Raw genomic sequence first — 26207 nt, forward strand, 5'->3', positions numbered from 1 at the left:
TCAATAATGGGACCGCGTAGGGGATGGGGGGGGCATGGTTCCCCCCAGAGTGTGTGATGCCCCTGGGCACCTGCTCAAATGCCCACATGCTTAATGCTACCTAATCCTGCCTCATACTGTATCCACCACAATGTCATATACTGAAAGTCAAACATACTGCAGTTCCAACAAAAAAAGATGTCAAATAAACTGTCGAACTTCTAACATGAGGACTGCTACAGTACTTCCCACTGCCAAATGTGGATATGGGAGTCTGTATGTGACAAGCATTCAAACAGCAGTGCGTGAGGCTGCATGTTGTGCTTAACCTAGACAATCTGTGGAACACAAAAAGAAGAAAAATCAATCCGATAGCAAACCAATAAATACAGTGAAGTAACTGGTTTCCACTGAGAGGTGGTCTGTTGATGTTTTTTGATAATTTGTTGTATTCAAAGCCTTCATCTACAAAGCCATTGCTCAGAACAGAACTAAATGAATGTACAACTTCAGTAATATTTTCAGCAGAATATATTCTCCATGAAAGCGTGACAGACAGGAACATCAACTGAATATAATGGCAACGGAGCAAGTCTAAGACAGGTAGCCTCTCTTATCGTACAGAACATTTCCCCATCAAATAATCTGTGCAGTGTTAATTGCTTATTGGTAGTGCTGTCTTTTAAGTCTATACATCAGGGGTGACCAATCCTATCCGGAAACGGCCAATGGGTATGTGAATTCTCACTGCGACTCCCTAATTAGGTTGCTAATTAGAGGACTGATTGGCTGAAGAGTCCTCACACCTGGGTTTGAACAGCTGACCTAAAGGTTATTCTAAAAACCTGCATACACACTGGCCCTTTGCGGAGAAGATTGGACACCCTGCTATACATCTTCCCTACAAAAATAAAAATCTCTGGTCTGTTATGCTGACTTTGCACCTCGTGTCTCACTCATCTCATTAGAAAGTTTCAAAAGCAAGAACGAGCTGGTAATGCAGCATTCAGTTCTGTTCCAGACAGAATCCTTTAATCGGAAGTATAGGGTTTGAAATGGCTAGCTCTAAAACCTGGCAATAATATGCTTATATTTATATTTTCTGGAAATCATGTTTTAGACTTTGTAAGTCCTTAATTTTTGGTTAATTGATTTAATGCATTTTCATGCTTTTTAACGAATTGCAGATACTCAGGTCTAGGAGCAGAAAGAATCACAAAGATAGGCCTTTGGAAAATTCCCCATCTTGTCAATATGCATTATGTAACAATAAGGCAATGATTATGTGGTACTTCTCCATAATTTTATCATATTGACTCTGACCTATAAAATATAAATGTAAACTGATGGAAAAAATAATCCTTTATAAATCTAACCAAATGACCTCAGTCAGGTTTAGCTTCTTAGTGTGAGACATTCAGATTACTGGCTATGTCAATACACTTTTGTCACAAATGCGATCATATTCAACATATTTACAAATTAGATTGCAGGAATGGCATCAGTGAAGGGAATTAATGTGAGATCTGGCAGCTCCACTTGCAGGGCCGGATGCAGTTTAACGTCATACCCAAAACTTCTGGTAGGAAAGGGATGTACAGTGTGGATGGATGGATTGAAGGAAGTACAGTGGTGTGTCCGTCACCTCAGACGTCAGGGCTTTCAATCCTTCCTCTCTTCATGGTGGTGGAGAATAGTTGTTCACCCTAAGACGTGCTGTTTTGTCTGTGTTCTCATAGTCAAAAGGCTTGACAGTAGGTGATTTGCTGTATGTAATCGCCCCATGATTTGCGCATGTGTGTGCCCAGTAAAATACAGGAATCCAGAGTGCCCCCCCCCCCATTCCCTAAGCCAAAATTATATTTTTTAAGTTATATTGTCTTGATATCATCATTTTTATGAGGAAAAACTACTTGCGCCTATTTCTCAATTTTTAGTTTCATGTAATATAAAAATTTGCAGGCACTACAAAAATAATCTAGTAATAAGAGATTAGAGTCTCTGTGATGTAGGGGTGTCATTGAGAACCTTTTTATGGTTTAATATTATGAAGGAATATATGGTTAGTGCCAGATGGAAATAAATATCTTTGATTTTGCATCCATTTGGTAACTTGTTGAAGTTATCTGGTAGACAGCAATGCATGGTGTTTATATATCGAAAGAAACTGAAAGAAATTGAAATGGAAAACCATAGGTTGGATTATGATTCACTGGATAAACACAGACATAACAGACAGTTTCAGAGTCTAATGCTGAATGCTTCTAGATATTGTGTTTCTAGCCTATTTATGCTGTGATCGCTAAAATGAAATTTGAAAATGAAATTTTGAAACGGCTTTTTTACCTCAAACAACAAACCCGCACTGTGGCATGTCATTGTGTTTACATGTGGGAGGTGTTCCCATGACACGATGGGCACATTCTCTTTTAACTGTTTTAACGGAGCTCAACATCAAACATACATATACAAACTTTTGTGAATAGATATTATGAAAATATGAAGTAATTGTCTCCCTAATAAATAGAATGTTGCATTTTGTTATTTCTATTTGAACTCCAGCCAATTTTTGAGTGTTTTTCTATCCGTTTTTATTTATAGGATTATAATAAATAAATTATAAAATAAATATTTTTTTTTTTTCCTAGAAGGGTAGTAAGTGGATCATTGCGGAAGCGAATATGTGATTTGTTTTCTGTCTAAAATGAATAATATCAATGTTTCATAGATTATTAGGGGTGTGTTTTTGGGGAAAATGCTTACAATATATGCCTCACTGTACACAGGATTACTGTGGAATACTTTAGTGCACAAAGTTGCAACTTGGACAACCGGATCTAGTAATTTCTATCAATTCCAACGATATACAATTCATTTATGTGCACTATACCTATTCAAAATTACGAGCCTGAGATTAATAGGCGAGAAAATCAACACATTTTGCGTTTGTCGGGACATAATTGTTAATGGCTCTAAAAGCCAGGACCACGGACTGCAAATGTATGCGAGTACCTGCAGGGAACCAATGAAGAGAGACAAATGTCATAGTGGTAGGACTGAGAGGGACGACATAAAGGTTGGTTTTGCAGAGATTTCCAGGGAGGTTGCGATCCCTCATCCAGACTGCAATGTCAGCAGGGCATGCAGAGATCTGAGCGGAAAGCATGGTCAGGAGGAAAGGTCACAGGTATAGCTGTGTTTCATTGGCAGAGTAGTAAAAGAAACCATGTGACTAGATTATCAACCTTAGAGAAGTTATGTAAAGAATAAAAGGGGAGAGAAATACATACAGAGCCTTGGGGACACTGTCGTACATGACTTGGACACGTCTGCACCCTAAGGCACTTGGAATGATGAGCCTGATAGGTGCGAGTTAGACCATCTCAGAGCAGTCCCTGTGACGATAAGCTGAGAGAGGATAGTTAGGAAGATTTGATGCTGCACTGTGTTGAAGGTGACAGAGAGGTCTAGTGGAATCAGGACAGCTGTCTGAGATACAGTCGTGGTTACTTGGAATAAGCTTCAGGCTGCCTGCAACACTGTACTGGATAACCACTTGGGATATGGGCGGATGGGAGGTAGAAGGTTACCCGTTTAAAGAGATGAAACAGAACAATTCCTTGTATTAGCGGTTATAATAATATATTTTTTTAATTTATTGGACAGTGTGTAGATGTTGCTAACTGAAACTGCCAGGATGCGGGGAGCTGCTACTTTGTAGGACAAACGTTTACACTCCACCTGGACCCCCACCTGCAGGATCCGCAATTTCCCCAAGGAGTCTCAACTGCTGGGGAGGGACACGGTGCGAGCCCTGATGTACTACGCCCTGAAGGTGTGGAGCGACATTGCGCCTCTCGACTTCCACGAGGTGGCGGGCAGCCAGGCAGACATACAGATCGACTTCACGAAGGCCGACCACAACGATGGGTACCCCTTCGATGGGCCCGGAGGCACTGTGGCGCACGCCTTCTACCCAGGGGAGCGTGTCACCGCTGGGGACTCTCACTTCGACGATGACGAGGCCTGGACTTTCAGGTCTCCAGGTGAGGAATCACTCTCATTCCCAGCTAAGAATCCTATGATCAATCTCAGTTAGCCTGTCCAGTAGTGCGTATCTACTATTCTGTTTTAGTCTGTATTGTGTTATTTTGGTCTGTTTGTTTACCCAAGTTGTAATGTGCCATTAAATCAACCTAGCAGTCACATTTCCCTAGTCAGTGTTTTGAAAGGTCACTCTTCATAAGTCTCCATCGTGGATGTGTATATTTGTTGCTCCATCGCCAAAGCCTTGCTGAAGACAATCATAAATCTCAGCACCATCATTTGTGATTTACAAGACTCGTCAAGCTGAACAGCATGTGGCCATGGGTTCACAATTAAATTGCAAGTTAGTGGTGTTGCAGCAGAAAAACATACAGTTTCAAATTTTAAAGTGAAACACTATACGCTGCACTATTTTTGTTTCATGACAGGGCCTATATCAGGTGTATTCAACTAAAATTCACAGAGGTCCAGTCATTCAACCATCAGCCCCAGTAAAGTCCGAACCACGAGCGTGACGTTACACATGACTTTGATTCTGGGGGCTTCATGTAAATCCAAGAAATGGTCATTTTCAAGGTTTTCAACCAAAGTCTACACAAGTATATTTTCAAACATGAACATGTCATGTTGCAGTTACATTCATCGCATTTGCCTGGTATCTCGTCTGCTGTTCCATTAGTTTGCACAAAGGCAGTTACCTGTATCCATACAAATGGGCTGAAACTAAATAACCCGCTGCTGAGTTGGCCTCTCTGTGCCTTTTCAAAAGTCTTGCAACCGGACTAGGACCAGAGTCCGCCAGATGGTCATCTCTGACCTATATTATTAATACTTCAAGCTATTTGAGAGTGAATAATTTTATTGGTGTCAAAGGAAAACAGAAAGATGAATGTAAAACAAAGTGGCGTGTATTAATGCCATTATTCTAACTCCTCCATTGAAATGTTTGGACGGATCACTGATGATGGAGGGATAATTTCAAGGGAAGTACATGTTTATTTTAGTAGCAAACTTGTCTTGAGTGATGAACTTATTTATTTATCTGCTAATGCATTCAAATGAAATGCTAATCAAAACCTTTTAACATACAGTACATGCAGGGAAGCATATTGTCAAACGTATTGAAGGGTAACCATTTTGAATGAACAATGATTGCGTAATTGGTGGGGGAGATAAGGATATCTCAAAGGAGGGGGGGACAATCAATCCCATTCCTCACCTGTAAGCAATAAATTGTTGATTGAGAGTTAATTGGCTATTGATTAATTATCATTTCCCTATGATAATTTAGGTTGGGTGAATGGCAACAAAGGAATAAGAATTTCTTGGGGAGAGTGAGAACATTAAAACAAGACTCTTTTAGTAAACTCATTTAATAAACTCTCCACGTTTTAAACCTGTTTATCACATGTATCTGTTCATTTACATTATCAAAGTGACTTTTTTGCATATTGCAGTGCATTAATTATATTTTTGGCATCTTTGAGTATTGTGTAAGTCCTGCACATATCCATTGCCTTGTCCTGCACATATCCATTGTTTTGAAAGCCTTTCTGCCTGCACTGTGACAAGCTGCTGGCCATTTGACATTTTGCACTGGTACAAAATCTTAGTCCACTTCTTTCTGTCAGATGTGGTCATGACAGGTGGAAGACCCTGGGATGTCAATCCACTGGGAAAAAAATACAACTGAAATCAAGGATCCTCAGTTATTTGTCTTTCCGGTACTTGTTTTGTCACATCTCCAAGTCACAAAGCCTGCCTTGAATTTTTGTAGGTTCTATCTTCTGCCTGGACAACAGTGTACACAATGTGTCTGAACCTCGAACTGACAGTGTGGGAATATGTGGGCCAGTCAAATGAAAATAAAGGGGGAAAAAATGAAGAACATTGTTTTTCTGTGACTGCAGCATAAATATCTATTCTGGTTTTTTTCCAGCATTTTGCATAGCAGTAGCCAGGATTTTTTAATGTAATATAAAGCCAGCTAACTGGCTTTGAGAATCCCAGAATTATTTTGTAGCCTTGTGAAGGTGGTCAATTTATTGTCTAATCCAAAAAATGTGAGACCAGGGGCATTTGGGAACTGGTAGAGGCATCATCATCATGTTGAGGCAGAGAACCCAAACACGGTGCATGCAAGTAGCCAAAACATTATACAAGAATCAAAGTTGGGATCGGAAGTAGAAATTGTAAAGCGGGGGAATCTATCCTGGAGAGTAAGGGGGCAGGCACACTCCCGTGATGACATGGGCAGATCGTTACACTCAGGCACCTCTAGATGGGGGTTGGGATCAGCACTCATACAGGAAAATGGGACCGGGAGAAAAAGCACATTATACCACACAGGAGGAGATAAAATCCACGAGGGAAAAGCAGGGAAGATAAGCACTTGGTTGTCGGACATGCCAAAGCGAAAGCCGACAATGATTAAAACAGATCTGCTGGGTACATATTAGCGGCAGTTAGAACATGAAACAAGACAGCTGTCAGAATTCAGTGAGCTTGGCTGGGCAAGGCGGCGGGGTCGCCTCAAGCGGTCCGGCTCCTCCTTCCAATCAGATGTCCATATGCTAATATTTCAGGCACATTTACAGGCAGTCTTAACAAATTTCTCCACAAATGTTCCCAGAAAATAAGGCGTACAATTAACGTTTTTGGCGAATCCATTATTGATGAATATATGGAAGAAAGTGGTAGCATTGGCAAATCCTTAAGGCATAGTGCAGTACTCATCATGTCCGTCATTTGTGGTCTGGAAATCCTCCACTTATCACCATGGCAAATCCAGACTTGATTTCTAAGCATTTCATAGATACAGCTTTGTAAAGGTTGTGGCCTTACCAGTGTGTTCAGTAGTGGTTGTGATCAGGGTAATAGATACAGATTCTTAATAGTAATGACATTTCGGTTTCTGTATAAACATGGTTTAAGTCATCCATCTTTTTTCCCCCACAAAGAAAAACTCAGCACAAGTTGCTTATTCAGTGGTAGTTCAGTGGCTCTTTGATTCCTCAACACCTACAAATCTTCATATAGCCTGGAACACACACTTAGAGTTTTTTTAGCGGTCTATACAGTACACCCAATATAGTCTAGGGCTGCCACTAATGACTGTTTTTCAATGGATTAATCTATCGACTATTTTACCGATTGGTCGATTAATCTAAAGGAATTAACTCTTCTTCTCAAATTGACCGTTTAATTTTATTTTGACAACCACGAACTCTATGTCATTTCGTGGCTTTAAATAACAGACGCCAGCTTTTCAGCACTAGTGACACCCTGGTACGCCATCGAAACTTCGCACAGTGTACAAACCACCTTTTTGTTTCGCGATATTTTAAACCACATAGTGAAATTAAAGGAAAACATTTGTTATAATGGATTGAAGAGTTTCAGAACTAAAAAAAGGTATTTTTTTTAAATAAGAAAAACTAAGTGTTAATTTAAAATGTTGATGTCGATGAGCGACTAATCGTGGCAGCCCTAATATAGTCAGACCAAGACTTACTGTGAGTTCCCTTGCCTGCCAGTCTTACTGGACTGTAGTGTCTTAACCCGGATCTAGAAACATTATTAGAGGAAGAGATTAAAGAGAATATTTGTTGAAGTAAAAATTCAGGATGGAATAAAGCAATGTTGGCAGGCATGCCTGGACTGAAGGGAGGATGATGGTACTGGTGGAGTAATGCAGATGGGCCCAAAAATGAGGAAAAAAAATACGGTAAAAGGAGGGAACCAGCGAAATATAATTATGATCTCAGGAGGGAAAATGTAACACAAATACACTAGGCAACGTGAACTATGATGCGAAGCAGGACAAAAATGGACAGATGAGTACTGTCTGCAGTCAGGTAGATACGCAGGTGAGTAAATGGCAAAACTTGGTAATGTACTAATTTTAACAAGACAGCAGTTACTAGTATTTTCATACAAATATATGTGCTTTGTGTGAGGTTATGGATAAAGCAGTGCCTAACTACTTCTATTTAATTCTATAAAACAAAGTTAGGAAGCAAAAACTGAAGGTAGGTGTCAAAAATTATGGTTTTAATCCTGCTACTTGGCAGCAAAAATGTACGTTAATGTACATTTAATGTACGTTAATGTAAAGTTAATCCTCTTTGACATTCTTTCCCAGACTCTTTCGGGATGGACCTGTTCGCGGTGGCCGTGCATGAGTTTGGACATGCCATCGGCCTGGCTCACACCTCTGCCATGGCATCCATCATGCGGCCATACTACCAGGGTCCTGTGGGAGACCCGCTCAAGTACAGCCTCCCCTATGAGGATAAAGTCCGCGTCTGGCAGCTTTACGGTAAGAAGATTCTTCCTTTGGCCATCTGTCCGACGAAAGCAGGCCAGGTGTTTTCCTTCTTCCTTCGTTATCCATAAATTAGGATCTTCATTCCGATTGGACAATGTTCTTTGTCATCAGTGGGCAGATTAGTCTAATTTATTTTGAATGTCCTGCTTGCCTGCTCCCTTGCCCCTAAATCAGCCACCAAAACAGGCATTATTCTTCATTTATCTTTGTTTATTGAGTAAAGTAATGGGATAAATAATAAGCCTGAAAATCACTTCACCTTCTCTTAAAAGTTTCAGTGTTTGTTAAATACCTACCATTTCAGTCTACAAACTACAGACATGTGTGTGCCTTTTTCTGCCTAAATAGGACCGGATCAGGTAGATAGTTATTTAAGTCAGTATTTAAATGCACTATGGCAGCTACTCAGTGGTACCAGTTCTCAGGATATGGACAAAGATATCGTAATCCAACAGAAGAAAATATTATACATCAAAAATATGTTGCCTTTTCAGTCTATTTCCTCTTTTGGTACTGTATGGGTGGCACAATGGTAATAATAATAATAATCGATACTTTATTGATACCCATGGGGAAATTGTCTTTACACCTCCCTCCACTTGCTCTTTGTAGAGTATGTTCTCCATGAACGGCAGCCACCTGTAGTGGCACCCAGGGAGCAGGAGGTTAAGGGCCAAGGCTGGGTTTGAACCAGTGACCTGATTACAGGCACATAGGCTTAGCCCCCTGAGACACACACTGCCCCATAAGGGTGCAGTGGTTAGCACTGTTGCCTCACAGCTCTGGGATCAGGGTTCATGGCTCTGTGTGTGGAGATAGCATCTTCTCCCTGTGTCATGGTGGGGTTTCCTCTGGGTGCTCTGGTGCTCCCCCAAAGTCCAAAATCACGCTGAGGTTAATTGGAGTTACCAAATAGCCCATCGGTGTGCTTGTGCGAGTGTGCCCCGTGTTGGCTTGCAGCCCCTTTCTGGGTTGTTCCTCTCAGGATCCGCGGTGGACGGGCAGGCCTGAAGCGACGAAGGACGAGGCAGGTAGGCGGAAGGCGAGAAAACTAGGGTTTATTAGGGATGACAGGGGTTACAGCGACCCATATTACAACAATGACCGACCTCAGACAGGGCAAGACTGATATAGAAGAGACAAGTCGAAATAACAGGGAAGAGCTGGACACAATTGGGGAAGCACACGTGGACGATGAGGGGGCGTGGCACACACGAGGAGGGGGCGTGGCACACACGAGGAGGGGGCGTGGCACACACGAGGATCGGACGAGCCGGGCGTGACAGTTCCCTGCCTTGTGCCCATAGCCCCAAAACACTAAATTAGACAAGCAGTTTCAGAAAATGGATGGTACTGTATAAGCCGTACATTTGAAAGTACAGAGTCCCTTACTGTAGCCAAACACATAAAGACATTTTTGAAAGCTTTTGCAAATGTCTCTTAAATCTACTCTTGGAATTCTGTGTCAAGGTTGGCTGATATTGTCAAATACTTTTGATCTGAGTCCATCTTCGCTTGGCCCTCAAATATAAAAACAAGTGATGGATGTAGCTGGTGCACCAGGAAAGAAGCCTTTGTGACATCATCCCACAGAGCCCTCCCAGCTCTCGAAGTCCCCCCATGATGAATGAAATTGCTATGGAACCTTTGTCCTCCTGTTTCTCCAGGGGTGCGGGACTCTGTGTCCCACACCATTCAACCCGAAATCTCCCATGGCACCGATCCCCCCGTACTGCTGGACCTCCCTGAAAACCGGTCAACAATACTGTGAGTAAGATGAAGCTGAGTGCAGCTTTTGGCTTGAGTAATCAGACAATCCATGTCTGGGAGGCCACTTTGAACTATTCAGCCAAGCATATGAACTTTTCAGTTTTAAAGTATTGTGTAAACCCTGAAGTAGCTGAAAATGTTCTCCCAGACATCCCTGATTATTCACCCTGTTTTTGACTCTTCAAAGACCTGAAGAGAAAACAAGACTTTGCAAGCTATACAGATGTCTTTTTGCACGACTTCACATCATAGAAGTCATAGAAATAATGTATAAACTGAAACAACTGGTAGTTCATAACGGTAGCTGCGTAATTGCCATCAGAAAGCCAGAAGCACTTTGGTTTCCCCCTTCAAGGCATGCTGGAGTGTAGCTTGTGCGTTAAGGCCCTGCACTCCAAATCAGAAGGTCGCTGGGTCAAATCCCATGATCGGCGCAGTGGTTTTATCATCGGGCACTTGAGCAAGGCCCTTTACCCAAACTGCTCCAGTGATTGGCTGGTCCTGCTTTTCCATTTGAACGTATTTTTGCATAAAAGCATCAGCTAAATTAATAAATATGCATTATAAAAAGAACGATTTGGGGATTTACGTCAAATGCAGTATAGCCTTATAATCCTTAGAACAAAATTCAATGAAAGTTGATAACAAGCAAAAAGCTCTTGCTGATTAACTTTTAAAAAGAGGCATTTAAATCAGTGGGAAAAAATTAAAGGTTAGATTTTAAGGGTTTATTTTATTTGTAGAGAAATTTTTAAAGAAAAAAAAAATCAAGATCAAGATTAGGAACATTTGCAGAAACAAGCCTTTTGGAGACTGGCATTTGTGGTACTAAGTAGATGTTTCTTTCATCATTTTCCAGGCTGGTTCGTGATGCCCCAAAGAGATGTAACACTCATTTTGATGCAGTGGCCCAGATCCGTGGTGAAGCCTTCTTCTTTAAAGGTACAGAATCGATGCTAAAATCAGCCAAGCATTCAGAGAGTTTCAACAGGACTTTTCGAAAGTCCTTGCAGGCAGGAGGCTGCAGCAGATCCAAACTCTGCTACTCTCTATCTTTTTTTAAACCTTCTTTTTATTGCACAAATACAGATTAACACTTTAACAGGGTACATCATTTTTTTTTCATACTTTTTGTTTAACATTCCCTCCCTCCGCCTACTCTCTATCTTGATAGTAAACCCTGTTCAGGCTCCCAGACAGATTTACTATTTATTAAAAACAATTGGGCATCCGCAAGTGCAGAAACACTCACATGTCAGACTTCTTGAAAGCAATTCCCAGTTATTTACCAGTCACACCCCTCGGTTCAGTGGAAGCTCTGTTTTCCTCCCTAACCACCGTCTCTAGATACAGAAAAATTACAGTCCATAAAGCAAAACAAATTACTTGAAAGGCAGTTTGAAAATGAAAGTGTTCCAGAGTCATTTCTCTTCCCTCTCTTCTCTGTTTCCTCCTTGGCAATACATGGCAAAACAGAGCGATTAAAACTGCAGCTAACAAACACAATCATAAGAATGGATGTGGCCAGTTCCACCGAAACACATAATCCAGTTTGTTTACGTACTTTATCCCACAGACACTCACATTCCAGCTCTGAAACATGTTTTTACCTCGAAGAATCAGTTCCCTTTTGTTAACTTCTCTTAACGGGATTTAAAGAAGGGTTAAGAATACATAATCTCTCTGGGTGCATGTTTCCTTCTTCTAGGGATTTATTTCTGGCGTCTGACAAGGGAGAAGCAGCTGGTGTCTCTTCATCCGGTTCATCTCCACCGGTTCTGGAAGGGTCTGCCTGATAGTCTGGACAGCGTGGACGCTGTGTATGAGAGGCCAGGGGACCACAAGATTGTCTTCTTCAAAGGTACCCCTGCAACTCTGAGGTCATTGTGTTTCTTGCGTTAAAACCCAATTTTGCTTACTCAAAATTTGTCCGTGCTGGGTGAATTTGTTTTATGATATAACTGATATGTTACCTTCTCTTAATTTCCAGTGCACAACTAAGTCCCAAAGTATGCAGATTCATCCAGAGGCAATTTTCAGCTGAAGCCGTAGCTGAAGTACATGTGAAAATAATAACTTATTATGAAAATCACAAAAGAGGCATAATATCCTACACATATTTCAGCTAGTTATACACTGAAACCGCAATATATTGCATAATCATTGTGATTGTTCAGAAATTAATGAAATGCTTGTCAGCTTATTAAACATGAGATGAGCATACTTTATTAGAAACGAGCTGACGATGTGAGGGCTGGAGTTAATTATTCTCCTTTTGTTAATGGCTGTCTATGAAAAATGGTGGCTTCATGCACTCAACAGATAATCTGTCTCTATTAGTAACTCACTATTCAGCCAGATTTTGTGTCAAATATTAGCCTAAAACATTCATTCTATAAACTAACATTAAGAATAAAGCAGGCGTCTCTTTATTTTTAATGAAGCGCTAAACGAATGGTGTCACGATCTAAGCCGGACGGAACGGCGATCGTGCGGGCAGGCAAACAAGAAACAGGCTGGAAGCCGCAAATCAGGGCAAACGAGGGGTTTAATGAAAACGAAGGCACGGACATTCACTAACATCAATGACAGACAAGGGAAACTGGGGAGACCAGGACTTAAAACAGAACAAGACTAATCAAAGTAATCAGACACAGGTGGCAACGATCGGGAAAGAACACGTGGGTATTCAGGGAGCGTGGCACACACGAGGAGCGGACGGGCCGGGCATCACAAATGGTGTGTGAGTGTTTAACAAACCAAAAAAAATCTGCAAAGAATTTTTTTATTTTATTTATTTAATTTCTCGTTAAAGACATTAATTCCAATAAAAACATTCAACCCCTAATATGTATTTTTCTGTTTGTCTTTTCTGTTTCACTTGATAGGCAGAAATTGAGCGCCAGGCCAGTTGTTACAATATTGTATCTTTAAATATTTTTATGCTTTGAAACATTTTTTTGTGTTATACAGATTAATTTGGAGGATTTCTAGCTGAGGGGCGGCATGGTGGTGCAGTGGTTAGCACTGTTGCCTCACACCTCTGGGACCCGGGTTCGAGTCTCCCGCCCGGGTCACATGTGTGTGGAGTTTGCATGTTCTCCCCATGTCGTCGTGGGGTTTCCTCCGACTACTCCGGTTTCCCCCCACAGTCCAAAGACATGCTGAGGCTAATTGGAGTTGCTAAATTGTGCATGTGTGAGTGAATGGTGTGTGAATGTGCCCTGCGATGGGCTGGCCCCCCATCCTGGGTTGTTCCCTGCCTAGTGCCCATCGCTTCTGGGATAGGCTCCAGACCCCCCGCGACCCAGTAGGATAAGCGGTTTAGAAAATGGATGGATGAATGGATTTCTAGCTGTGAGAATTTCATGTAGATTGAGTCCATGTAATGGGAAAACAGACTTCTATGGGTTGCAGCTTGTAATTCACATGTCTGAAGATTGACATTTGTTTCACAGTGATGGGCACAAAGAAATTAACATGTTTATATCGTGAGCAGTACAGTTTTAAGTGAGAGCATATGTTTATACCAATCTTCACACTGTTTAGTTCAATATGCCAGCGCAATATTTGCCGCATTATTAGGCCCTAGATGTTTCCTCATATTTGCCGTTATTCATCACAAAGCTGCAGCTTGATAGAGCAGGACTTATATCAAGTTTTTCTAGCTAATAATTGATATCCTTTTGAAGAATAAGGATATCCATTTGTGCAAGTAGTCATTAGCCCAATTTATGCTAAATGCCACTGAGTATTTAGTCATGAAATTCCTAAAAAAATGTTTCTGGTAGTTTGGTGGCACTGAATGTTTTGCACTGCAGATTTATTTATTGATACTTGTGTCCCGCCCTCAGGGTTAAACTACTGGGTGTTCAAGGACAACAACGTGGAGGAGGGCTATCCCCGACCAATCAGTGACTTCGGCCTGCCCACGGAGGGTGTGGATGCCGCCTTCGTCTGGCCGCACAATGACAAGACCTACTTCTTCAAGGGTGACCAATATTGGCGCTATGACGACTACCTGCATCGGATGGACCTGGGCTACCCCAAGGACAGCGTGCTGTGGAAGGGGATCCCGGCACAGCTGGACGACGCGATGCGCTGGTCCGATGGTGCGTATGTGGTCCATGCAAATCATAGCATATTAGCCTGATAGCATGTTACTGTTGCCAGTAACTCAGGCTCGTTCTGTCTGTTTCATCGGCAGGAGCCTCCTACTTCTTCAAGGGGTCAGAGTATTGGCGCGTGCGGGGCAGCGACATGGAGGTGGAGGCCGGCTACCCACGGCCCATCGGCAAAGACTGGCTGCTCTGTATGGACACGCTGTCGAACTCTCCAACCCTGGAGGCCAACGGCACAGAGACCCACTTGCGTGGGCAGCACCGGGCCAGTCACGCGGGAAGCAATTACGAGGTGTGCTCCTGCACCTCCGACTCGGCCGCCCCCCTCTGGCCTCGCGTATCACTCCCTCCGTTCGGCCTTTTGGTTTCCCTCTGGACATTTCCTGTGGCCCTCTCTGCACCGCCGTGACCACGTGACACAAAGACTAATGACGCACCAACCTGCAGAACCTCCCCCTTTTTTCCGGCTCACTTTCATTCCCCGTTCGGCGATACAGGCTCTCATCTCACCGCTGCCTGCAGTGTGGACGCTGGGAATGGAATAAGAATGCTTTCGTAACGAGTTTCAGTTGAGGTTTGTTGGTTGGTTAATTAACAGTCATGTTACCAATTGAGTCCTGCCGGTGTGTGTAGATAAGGGGGAGATGTGATAGCCTTTGAGGCTGCCACAGTTATACCCAGGTTAGGATCAGAAGAACATATACCACTTAATAAGGATTTCTGTCTTTATTTTCTTTAAACAAAGAATTTTTGATTATGTTATCAGACAAACCAACTTGGGACTTTTATTGTCCATCTTGGGATAGTGTCTGTATATTTGTCTTTTCAGTTGTTTGGTGTACATAGCCTTTCAGCACTCTTAGTTAAGACATAAAAGCTGTCTAGTTGTTTCTCATTAACGCCGGCTTACAGTCATGCTACGACAGGGGAAGTGTGTAATATATTCTCACAATACCTATATAAATGCCTGTCAGCAGTGTCCCAATGCTTGTTAAACTGGTCCAGGTCAGTGGGAGCATTTGTTATTCTCTGAGAAATTCGCCGTGCTTTTTTTATCTTTAACTGTACTGCATATGAATTTGACGCCAATGTTCAATGCTGAAGAAAACACCGAAGCTGTTCTAAAGACCTGTTTTACGAAATACGTCTATATTTATGAGAAACGAGAGATCACAGGTCAAGTGTTTTTCAAATTTCTGTAATATTTTTGAATACAAAAAAAAAGCAATAAGCTGGCGTGCTAAGAGTGCAATGATTTTGTGTTACAACGGCACAACACAAAATGAATACATTCCCTAAAGACTTCAGAGGATCTTCACTCACGAATATTGGATTATATCAGGAAAAGAAGCAGCAAAACTCAGTTGTAAATAACATGAATTATACATTATAACTATGTAGTAAACATGTCATGCAGTCTGCGATGCATTTAAAATATGATTAAATATCATGCCTTAATCATAATGAAAGACATACATACTTTATGGAATATGTCATTACATTATCACATGGCTCAAGGTGACTATGGGAACACTGTAAGTCTGCTGATATTCAGCAATAGCTCATCCATCTGATATGCTCATCCTCGTGAGGTTGGTCCAGGTTTGCTAAGTAGTGACTCAAAGGTTCTTATCGTCTGAGGACTGGACCTGAATCTGAATCTCTTCTCCTCAGACGCTTTCAGTACTTCACACAGCAGCTACAGCTGAGCTCGAGATCATCAAACTTTACTTTTTAATGTAGTTCAAATAAGCTAAAGACATCAGAAAGGAATCAAAAGTAAATGTTTTATTAAACGCTGTGCACTGAAACATTTACGTTTCCGTATTTTACATTTAAAAGGCTGGAAAAAAGGGAATGTGATGCGAGAAATTTGACTGCCGGGACATTTAAAAGAATGTAAATGTCAAACCTTCGGGACTCTGAAATCAATTAAGATGCCTGCCTTCAGTGACCTGTGGCTCAGACCTTATTCTGTCACCCAGTGGCTGCCGCCGGACGGCCGATAACTCTGAAGCATAACTGGGGTAGTATCAGATTGCCAAGCTGCTATCACACCAGCGCCTCCTGGAGACGGTCCTCCTGGACGGAGGCTAATAATCTGCAGTGCGACTGGGAAAGACCTCCAAGCAGTGCACAGGCAAGCAGTTGGGCAGTTACCTAGAGCGTGTAAATTCTGCATAATACATTGTCCTTAAAAATTTGAAGACACCTCAGAAAAGATTCCTTATGTACAGACATATGCAAATAACACAAAAACTACTACAACACATCATCCTTGCACAATCACCTCAGAAGGCAGTAAATGGGTTCTTAGCTACAGAGTGCACTGGTCAGTGAGATAAAATAATGGCGAATTTCAGTTCGGGGTTTGCATTTAAAACACCTTTGCAATGCTTTGCCCAACTTCCTGCCTGCTACACAGTCTCCTTCCTCCACGTTTTATCTGGGCATGCTTCATTGCACGTAATTAAGCACCACACGGACATAACGAGCGAGAACAGGCTGCGTCACAGGGGTCCGCCTGTGCTGCGTAAGGAGGAAATTACTCTGCTGCCTCCCCATCATTCCATTTCCTTCTGTTCTTCTCTTCCATTAATTATTTTAATTAAGCCTGTCTGAAAACAACACGGATTTGTGCGTAGATCTGGTGTTAGTGTAGAAATTGCTTATTAGTCTTTGTAGGGAATTTGCTCTACATTTAAGTCAATAGATAGAAAATAAAATGAGGATTTCTCGCCGAGTGATTGAAGATCCAAAAGAGGAATCCAATTTTACATTCACTTTTATAGCACTTTTGAGGTATCTGATCTGAAACATTTACATAAACCATGTAGCTCTCCACAGGGGCCGGATGCGGTCTCTGTTGGAATCCTTTTGATTGGCCATGGGAGATAAATGCTCCCTTTAAGGAGGGCTGAAGCAAAAGGCAGCATGTTCACACAGAGCAGACCCACGGACAATGTTCCCGGCTATTCCGCATGCTTTGCCAGCTCTCGGTAGTGCTGTTCATTGAGCTGTTGGCCTGCTGTGTATGGACTAATGATCTGAACCCTTTTTACAAATAACATACTGTATGTCGATGTTACCCAACCCGGTCCTCTGGGTACCATAGCTCGCCCATATTTTTGCTCCCTCCTAGCTCCTGGTAAAAATGTGGACCATCTATGCATCCTCAAGGACTGGGTTGGGAGACACTGCTGCAGGTTGTGTACGGCATACTAGCCTTCAAGACACAGGTGCAAATTTATGTACTTGTATCCTGGTTAGCCTATTCGTCTCTAGAAAATTTCTGGCAGATGTTGCCGAAAGTACTGGCACCCTTGTATTTTATTCAAATAATACGAATCACAATTATTCCTAAAATATACTGAAAAAAAAAACTACATCCATGCATGCTTTTCTTTACGTGGCAGTGGAACAAAACAAACAAGAAAAAGCTGTGAAATTAATGTAATTGTTGCTTATTCTACAATGCCATTTTAGACTGTCTGAACAATATTATTGATACCATTTAGAAGTTCTAAGAAATAATTTCATTGCGGGGAGATCCCATCGGTCTGCAAAAGTCATCATCCCCTCTCACTCGACACAATATGCCACAGCGCAGTTCTTCCCAATCCAGTCCTTAGGGACACGCAGACAGTCCACGTATTTGCTCTAGGGGCTAGAAGGGAGCAAAAATGTGGACTGTCTGGCAGGGAGCCCGGAGGGAGCAAAAACATGGACTGACTGTGGGTCCCTGAGGACCGGACTGGGAAACACCACCATAGGGGGCCACTGTCACTCCCCGCATGCCAGCACAGCATGATTAAGTGTTGAGTGGGAACACCAGTGGCCAGTTCCATTTAAAGCCCTGCTCCCCCTTGCACTCAGTGTGAGGTATTGCTGATCTGGATGTCACTTATACTGTACTGAACATTTTTCCTGTGTCCTTTGTCTAGCCCTGACCTGCCCTGCTTTCGTGATCCCAGTCCTACCTCATAAGCTTCCCCCTCGGACCTTCCCGCTGTTTTCGCATCCTGTCTCCCATGTAGGATGGATTACGCTGCAACCTGAACCTTCTGGCTTTGTGACCACAACGACAAGAACCGCGAGTCGATTTCAGTTCTGTTTGCCTGTCTCTGCAATAAACGGCCTATATACCAGGTCCATAGGTATATTAGGTCCTTCAGCTTCATTCTCTACAACCACAAAGTCCTGGGACAATTTTAATTCCAGGTCGTTAATTGCAGCATACTGTGCTCTTCATAATTACTATCAATCACATAATCACTCACTCAGTATTATGCTGTTGTTCTGTTATCAGAAAGAAAAGGTAACAGAAGTTAAAAAGTAACAGTTAAACATGATCAAAGTAAAGGTTACAGCACCATCTCCCAAAGAGCTTAGTGTTCTTGTGGCTATTGTTGGCAACACTGTATTATTGAGAAGTTTAAGGCCTGTAGGGCTGTAGCCAACATCGCTCAATGTGGCTACAAGAAAAAAACTGAAAATAAAACAATGAAACTGATTTAAGCCGACCGTCAAGCTCAAGACACAACAGTTTCAGGTTCCACAATTCACCACTTTCTGAATAAAAATGGGTTGCTTGATAGAAGACCCCAGAGAGACTCTGCTTCTAAGAGAAAAACACAGAAAAGACTGACTGGAATCTGCCAACCTGCATGTTGACTGGCAACAGTCAGTCCAGGAGAATGTCCTTGGGATAGTCAAAACGAAATCAGAGCCCAGTTGTCAGAAAGTTGTATCTCAGTCATAGGTCATGGGTCTTCGAAGAGGACAATGATTCAAAACATGCCTCAAAATGTACTCATGAATGGATGGGAAGAGTATTGGAACATTCTGAAGTGGCCTGCTATGAATCCTGATCTAAATCCCACTGAACATCTGTGCAAAGAGCTGAAACTCAGAGGCACCCGCCAACATGAGAGAACTGGAGGGGTTATTGTATATTTAACCTGGCTCTGAGCTATCTCCAAATTCTTTCAATTGTGTCATTGTATGCTTGTCATGCCCCGCTCGTCCGATCCCCCCATGTGTCACGCCCCCTCATCTACCTCATGTGGATTCCCCGTCTTACCAGCTGTTTCATGTTGCTGTCATTAGTTCGATGTATTTAAGTCTGCGTTAGGTATGATTTCCCCAGTCCGGTCATTGACGTCTAACATCCGTCCTGTTATGTTGCTTGGTGTTTTCTGAATAAACCCTCGTTCACCCGCTTCCCCGGCCCATTCCACGACAATGCTGAAGTGCAGTGATTCTGAGAGAGCATGTGAAGTTACCGCTAATACATTTTAATGGCTGCTCACAGATTCATTATACGAGTATGAGCGTACTGAAAGACATTACCCATTATATTTGGAATTTGACATTCTGTATGACTGGTGGGGGTAAGATAGGCAGGCTCTCTTGTTTTCTTAATGACCTATGAGACACTGTTGTATTGCCATACCTACACTCAATGGTTAATTCATTAGGTACATCTGCTTATTGATGAAAACATTCTGCTCCTCTAAAGTGGGAACCATGTGACTGCAACCGAATATAAGCAGCAAGCAGACAGGGTCAAGAGGTTCACTAACTGTTCAACTAACCATTTGTATGGATAATATAGCTGGTCTAATTGATTTTAAATGTGGTTGGTGCCAGATGCGGTGTTTCCAACATCTCAGAAGCAGCCGCCCTCCAGGGAATTTCACGTACTACAGCATCTAGAGCGTACAGAGAACTGTGAGATAAACAAAAAACAGACCGTCCGTGGTAGTCCTGTTGCTAGAAGCAGAATGGTTCATTAAAGGTAAGAGGAAGGCCACAAATGCAAAAATAACAGCTCTGTACAACAGTGGTGTGCAGGAAGGCAAAGGCTCCTCTGAATGCACAGCTAATCAGTACATGGAGGGATAATCATTAGTATTTAACTTTAAAAGTGCATTTGCTGGAAATTATACCGTTTCACCATTTAACGTTTTGCACAGCATGGGACTGTAAGCCATTTAGTCATTTCAGGTGCTTGAAGAGGACATTTTGAATTGCACAGGAATTCGTTTGAAAGCTTGGAAACACTAAAAGGAAAACATTTTGGGTACCTGAACTAATCTCCCGCTGAATGAGCACAGACAAGCTGGGCTGGGGTATACAAGCAGGGGTGGCCCTATCTTTTCAGGCGCCCCAGGTAAGTTTTACTTGGGAGGCCCCCCTACTCACTCAATGATCATTTCGTTTCCTCCACAATGCATGTAATTCATATGTCCTACGTTTCTCTTTTCTGTCTATAGCTAGAAGTGGCCCTGCATACAAGCTATGGCCTATAACAGAGAAGCAACATTGCATGGGTATAGGTTAGACGATTGTGGGTTAAGGCCTGTTGTTGACAGGACGACCTCAGAGGTCAATGTGCCATACTGCATATATAATGAACCACAGTGAGGCTTCCCATGACATAGGTTTAAAAGGAAGTGAATTTCTTTACTTTCACATTCAAGATTTCTTTTTTAGTCACATGCATAGTACTGTACAACACGCGGACCCATTCCCTGTGCAGACTGTGCATAAATATAGAAAATATAGAAGGCATACAGATATACAGATTCTGACAGCTCTCTGTCAGAACCGGTATGTACTTCAGGCAGCCATGGAACAAGCCATGTGAAATGGGTGGTCCTAATTAGTGGGCTTTCCGACCCCGACGCTGAAACTTAATCAGAAACCACTGGAGCACTGGATGTAAGTCCTAGGCAGGCGACGCAGCGCTTTGACTTTTGTGTTGTCCTTACTAGTTTTGTATAGGATTCTGTACTGAAAGGTCAACAGAGCAAGAGGCTGTTGTTGGATCCTTGCAGAAGCCAGAGGTTTCCCATTGAACAGGCCTATCAAGGGATTCTGATCAATGGCAATGGAGAAAGGGCAGCTATAGAGATATTTATGGAAGCGTTTCACAACGAACATAAGAACATATGAAATTTACAAATGAAAGGAGGCCATTTGACCCATCAAGTTCGTTTGGGGAGAACTCAACTAAAAGCTCAGAGTTGTTCAAATATTGTCTAGCTCTGGTTTAAAGTTTGCACTACACCAACAGGAAGAGTATTCCATACTCTAACTACATGCTGTGTAAAGAAATGCTTTCTGAAATCCATTTTAAAACGTTTCCCCGCTAATTTCCATGAGCATGATGGCCAAGCCTTCATTGTCTAATCATGAATAACCCCTCTCAGCTTTGGCAATTGTGTGTGAGTGGAAAATGCAATAAGCTGTTTAGACCCATCATTTATCACATGTGAGAGCACTGCCCCACATCCACATGAGAGAGACATCTCTGTCAGAATCGAGATGTACAATCAGTTTGGCAGACAATGTAAATACAGACATACAGACTAGAGGAGGTGAGACTAAGACTTGATTGGTTGGTCCCGATTCCTTGTTTGCACCCACCTCTTCTACAATCTGATTGGTTATCTCTCTGAACCAATAATTTTTGTTCTGCCCTCAGGACATTCTTGTGTAAGTAAAACTCCCTCGAGCACATTCTTGGGGTTTGGAACTTCCTTAATAACTTGGAACTTCCTTTCTGGCACTAGATGCAAGCCATTAACAAGAATTTCGGTGAGCCAGTTAAGTCACTCTTGGTGCCTGGAATGTACACTTACTGCACTTCAGACACAGCCCAGCCTCACACATCCTCTTCAGCATCTGTTCCAAATTATCCAGGTGCTCATACTCAGTTTTTCCTGTCAGAAGGATGTTACCAAGGTATAGACGACTCGTGGAATACCCTGCAGCAAGCTATCCATGGCTCTTTGAAATATTGCTGGGCTGGAGGAAACAGCAAAAACCAATTTGTTGTACTTAAAGAGTCTATTGTGTGTGTTAATGGTGACAAACTGCTTTGACTCTTCATCCAAGAGCAAGTGCTGATAAGCGTGACTCATATATAATTTTGTGAAACTTTTTCCTTCAGCCAGTGTGGAAAACAAATCATGAACCCTTGTAATCAGGTATACCTCAGCAGCTGACACCTGATGAATGATCATCCTGTACTCTCCACAAATGTGCACCATTTTCATACCCTTTTGCACAAGGAAAATTGGGACTGACCATTGTGAAAACTGAAAGGGCTCAATTATACCTGGCTGTTGTCCATCCATCCATCCATCCATCCATCCATCCATCCATCCATCCATTTTCTGTACCTGCTTGCCCTATTCAGGGTTGTAGGAGGTCTCAGAAACGACATGCACAGGGTACGGAACAACCCAGGAGAGGACCCTAGCTAGACCTAGATTCTTTCTCTACCTTGCTTATAATTGCACATGGCATGGTCCTAGGCTTGAAAAACCTGGGATTGGTCCATGCTGAGCTTCATTGTAACACCCTGCAGAGTGCCAAGCACACCCCTAAACACAACAGCTGTTGTGAGGTGAAAGTTGGATATTGCATACAGTAGTCAGATGGCAACACCTTGCTTGTGGGTAGTAAATGGGGCGGGGCCAAGTTTGTTAGGCTGTGATTGGCTCAGGAAAATTAAACTCAACTGGGGTGAAATTACAACCATGGGGGGAAGGTGTGCAGAGGATGTGATTCAAAAATTATTTAATTTTAATTAATTAATTTCCTGAGCCAATCACAGCCTAAAAAACCTGGCCCCGCCCCATTTACTACCCACAAGCAATGTGTTGCCATCTGACTATTGCATGCAATATCCAACTTTTACCTCACAAAGGAACCACTTCTCCATTATATCTCCTGAGGTTGAGGATTGACTCCACAAGGGTAGGTGCCTCAAAACCAGTCAATTTCCCATGAACCTGTATTGACGTCCATTAAGGCAGGATCCCCATTTATGCTAACTGTAGCATAGCGTGGCCCAGTCATGCTGAACATCATATAGGACAGTCTTGGGTCCCCTAAGTGACGTGCGGCTGCCAGTGGCTTCCCTGAGCGCCTTCGCATTTTTGGGTGGATTTTAACACCCCTGCATTTCCTAAAAGTCCCTTTTTGTGTCAATTATATCAGACATTGTCTTTAAATTGACAGGCATTTGCAAAACAGGCTCCCCTGCACCTGTAACAATCCACTATTTTGTCTTTTCTGTCCTTATTCACATGAGATGTGAATAAATAAATGGCTATTGATAAAACCATTAGTTCTTTGAATGTCCTTTGTACTACCGGCAGCAGGTTCCGTACCAAGGCTCTCTTAAATGTGAGTGTGTCCTTCCCCAGTAACCGGCTCTGAATCGCATCATCAATGATTCTAAACATTAATCCGTCCCGCAGAACGTTATCCAAGTGCCATTCCGATCTCCTAGTGTTCTGTTAATTCATAGAGATGGACGACAGTCCACAGTCTTCTGAAAGTTACAGCGAATTTTGATTTTTTTTTACACAGTCATGCATAGTTTCAGCATGACTGCGGCAAACCTCGCAGTGTACACAGAGTAGATACGTTTCTGAGTAGTTTGTGCGTCTTAGCACCACAAATGCTTTGAAGAACAGAGTGTTTTTAGCCTCATCAGCAATATCATTTACCAAAAAGAAGTGTCCCAACCTTTCGGTGATTTCTGCCCTATCACACTGTGAAACTCAGCAGCTGCACCAAACAAAGCCGTTCGACTTTTCAAAGGTCCTTCTACCTCTGCGCAACTTCCTTCATTCATAAAGAACGTTCATATATAATGGAAATAGTTCATCCTCAGTGTGAAAAATGTAGCAAATTGAAGACAATTCGACAGACGTTTTAAAAGCAAGTGAATTTAGTCACATTCAGGCAGTCATACTTCTTGCGATGTAAAATGGCCGGTCCATCCTAGCTTGTAAACTTCTGGAGCCTGTCCATGGTAGCACAGGACACACCGCAGAGGAATGCTAACACGGGCAGAATATGCAAACCACGCACACACAGCCCTCCAACGTCGGAGGTGTGAGGGCACAGTACCACTCGCTGAGCCACCAAGTCCCCGTAGGGAGGAGTTTCAGAGCTGGAATACTGCGTAGCCTCAGGACAAATGCGAAACAGGAGGAGACATGCAATTTCAAAACATCATAACCCTAACCAAATACACCGTTTTTTGATCATTGAAGCATGGATTACGACTATTCTTATACAGTAATACATTGTATTCTTAAATTCTCTTTATAGCAAGGCAGAAAAGTTACTGGTACTAGTCTACAACAAGACCATCCTTATAAATGCTTTATGAATGGTTTATAATCAGGTTATTAATTAAGTAATAACTCTTTGTAATTCAGTAATAGACATTTATAATCAAGTAATAACACAGCTTTTTTGTTACTACCATTTATAAGTGGTAAAAGGGAGTCTTATTGTAAAGTCGCACCAAGTTACTTAAACTGGCTGCATGTTATTTGCATAATCAAGTCTGCTAATTGCAGTGGCCCCTTTAAATTTGCCTGACATCACCTCAGTATTTGGGATCGGCATCATTTTGTGTTTGACACAACAATGTTGATTTATGCATGCAGCTGGGGGCTGGGAATCGCCACAGCCTCCTTGAGAAATCCTCAGGCTGGCTGTGCCTGGGACTCTCCCTGTGCCCACCTGGTCCTGTGGGAAAAATCGGAGGAATTTTATTCGACGTACAGGACATGCTCACCAGACTCATTTGCCTAAAAAAGAAAAAGCCGATGTATCAACATCCAACACAATTTCCGTGAGCCCTTGCAGAAAGGTCACTGCATATCCCATATTCTATTCTGTCGAGCGGGCTGGTCCGTGGAAGTCCGCGGCAAATAACATAAAACTGACTACATGTGCATTTTAACAAGCAGCTTAGCCATTTGTAGAAGCCGCCGGTCATATACCTTGTGTTCTGTTTTCAGAATTCATTGATCTGATGTCTTACACTCATTCATCCAAGTATCTTCTGTAGCTGCTTGCCCTGTTTGGGGTTCCAGGGGGTCTGAAGCCTCCGCTATAAGCTACAGGCACACAGCAGGGAACAACCCAGAATGGCGTGCCAACCCATCACAGGACACACTTGCGGACAATTTGGTAACTCCAATTAACCTCCGCATGGTTTTTGGACTGTGGGAGGAACCCAGAATACCCAGAGGAAAGCCCAGAATGACAACATACAAACTCCACACACACAGAGCTGTGGCAAATTATTGTATAAATATGCAGTAAGAGCAATAAAAATCATTCTGAGAATGCTTAGCCATCTGAAAAGCAGGTTTTTCGCAGCGAGAAGGAAGGAGGTTGGCTTCCCCTTGAGCAGAAAATAATAGCACCTCTTATACGTTTCACATTGGTGAGCTGACTGTTGATGGAATCGGCCGATGACTCATTCCGAGGAATATGCTTCTACAAAGAAATCCGTTTGGGGACACAAGCAGGAAAATTATGATCAGTCAACCTAAAAATTACTCCCATCCATTTTCATTAACTGCTAAGCAGATGCTGTGTTGTGTATTCCAGAATGGGGTGTTAGTTTGGGTGTACCTCACATGGGGCAGAGTTGGTGACCATGCTTACATGATGTTACTCCCACACAAATTACTGTCAATGGTTAATCTGAACAGTGTAACTTTAAACTGTGCTGAAGGACAGTCCTACTAATATATGCACGCTATAGTATGCACCCTAGTTATAGTATGCACTATAGTGTGCATACTATAGTCCAACAGGACAGAATTATTATTCTAGGGTTTTAGCACTCATTTAGATGGACTTCCCCCAAACATTATCAAATTTATGCTCTTTTGTTTCACAAATGGAGCTTCCACATCCATGCAGAGCTGCATTAACATGGTCAGAGGCCACTGGATTATTTGAGCAGTTTGAGGGCTCTCTAATATTTTTTGCCAATGACAAATTAAAGATAAAGACAATGATAAAGTAAATTTGGAAATTATAAAAGTTCTCAACCGGGGAAGAGGAGGGATTCACACTTTATTAAACACGGTTAGTTGAGACCCCTTTTAGTGGACGCCCCTGGG

General features: G+C 42.4%; 1 protein-coding gene across 2 annotated transcripts in view; it reads left to right on the forward strand.

The window, feature by feature from the left end:
- Nucleotides 1–15580, forward strand: part of LOC125727205 (matrix metalloproteinase-17-like) — a 46336-nt gene extending 30756 nt beyond the window's left edge. For both annotated transcript variants that reach the window (XM_049003950.1, XM_049003961.1), the window contains exons 4-10: nt 3739–4025; nt 8171–8347; nt 10024–10123; nt 10986–11068; nt 11835–11987; nt 13981–14238; nt 14334–15580. In XM_049003950.1, coding sequence (XP_048859907.1) covers nt 3739–4025; nt 8171–8347; nt 10024–10123; nt 10986–11068; nt 11835–11987; nt 13981–14238; nt 14334–14656 — 1381 coding nt within the window. In that variant the 3' untranslated portion in view covers nt 14657–15580. The remainder of the gene's footprint in view (nt 1–3738; nt 4026–8170; nt 8348–10023; nt 10124–10985; nt 11069–11834; nt 11988–13980; nt 14239–14333) is intronic.
- The last annotated feature ends 10627 nt before the right edge of the window (nt 15581–26207 follow it).

This window comes from Brienomyrus brachyistius, chromosome 2 (assembly GCF_023856365.1).
Source record: "Brienomyrus brachyistius isolate T26 chromosome 2, BBRACH_0.4, whole genome shotgun sequence".
NCBI classification, from domain to species: Eukaryota; Metazoa; Chordata; class Actinopteri; order Osteoglossiformes; family Mormyridae; genus Brienomyrus; species Brienomyrus brachyistius.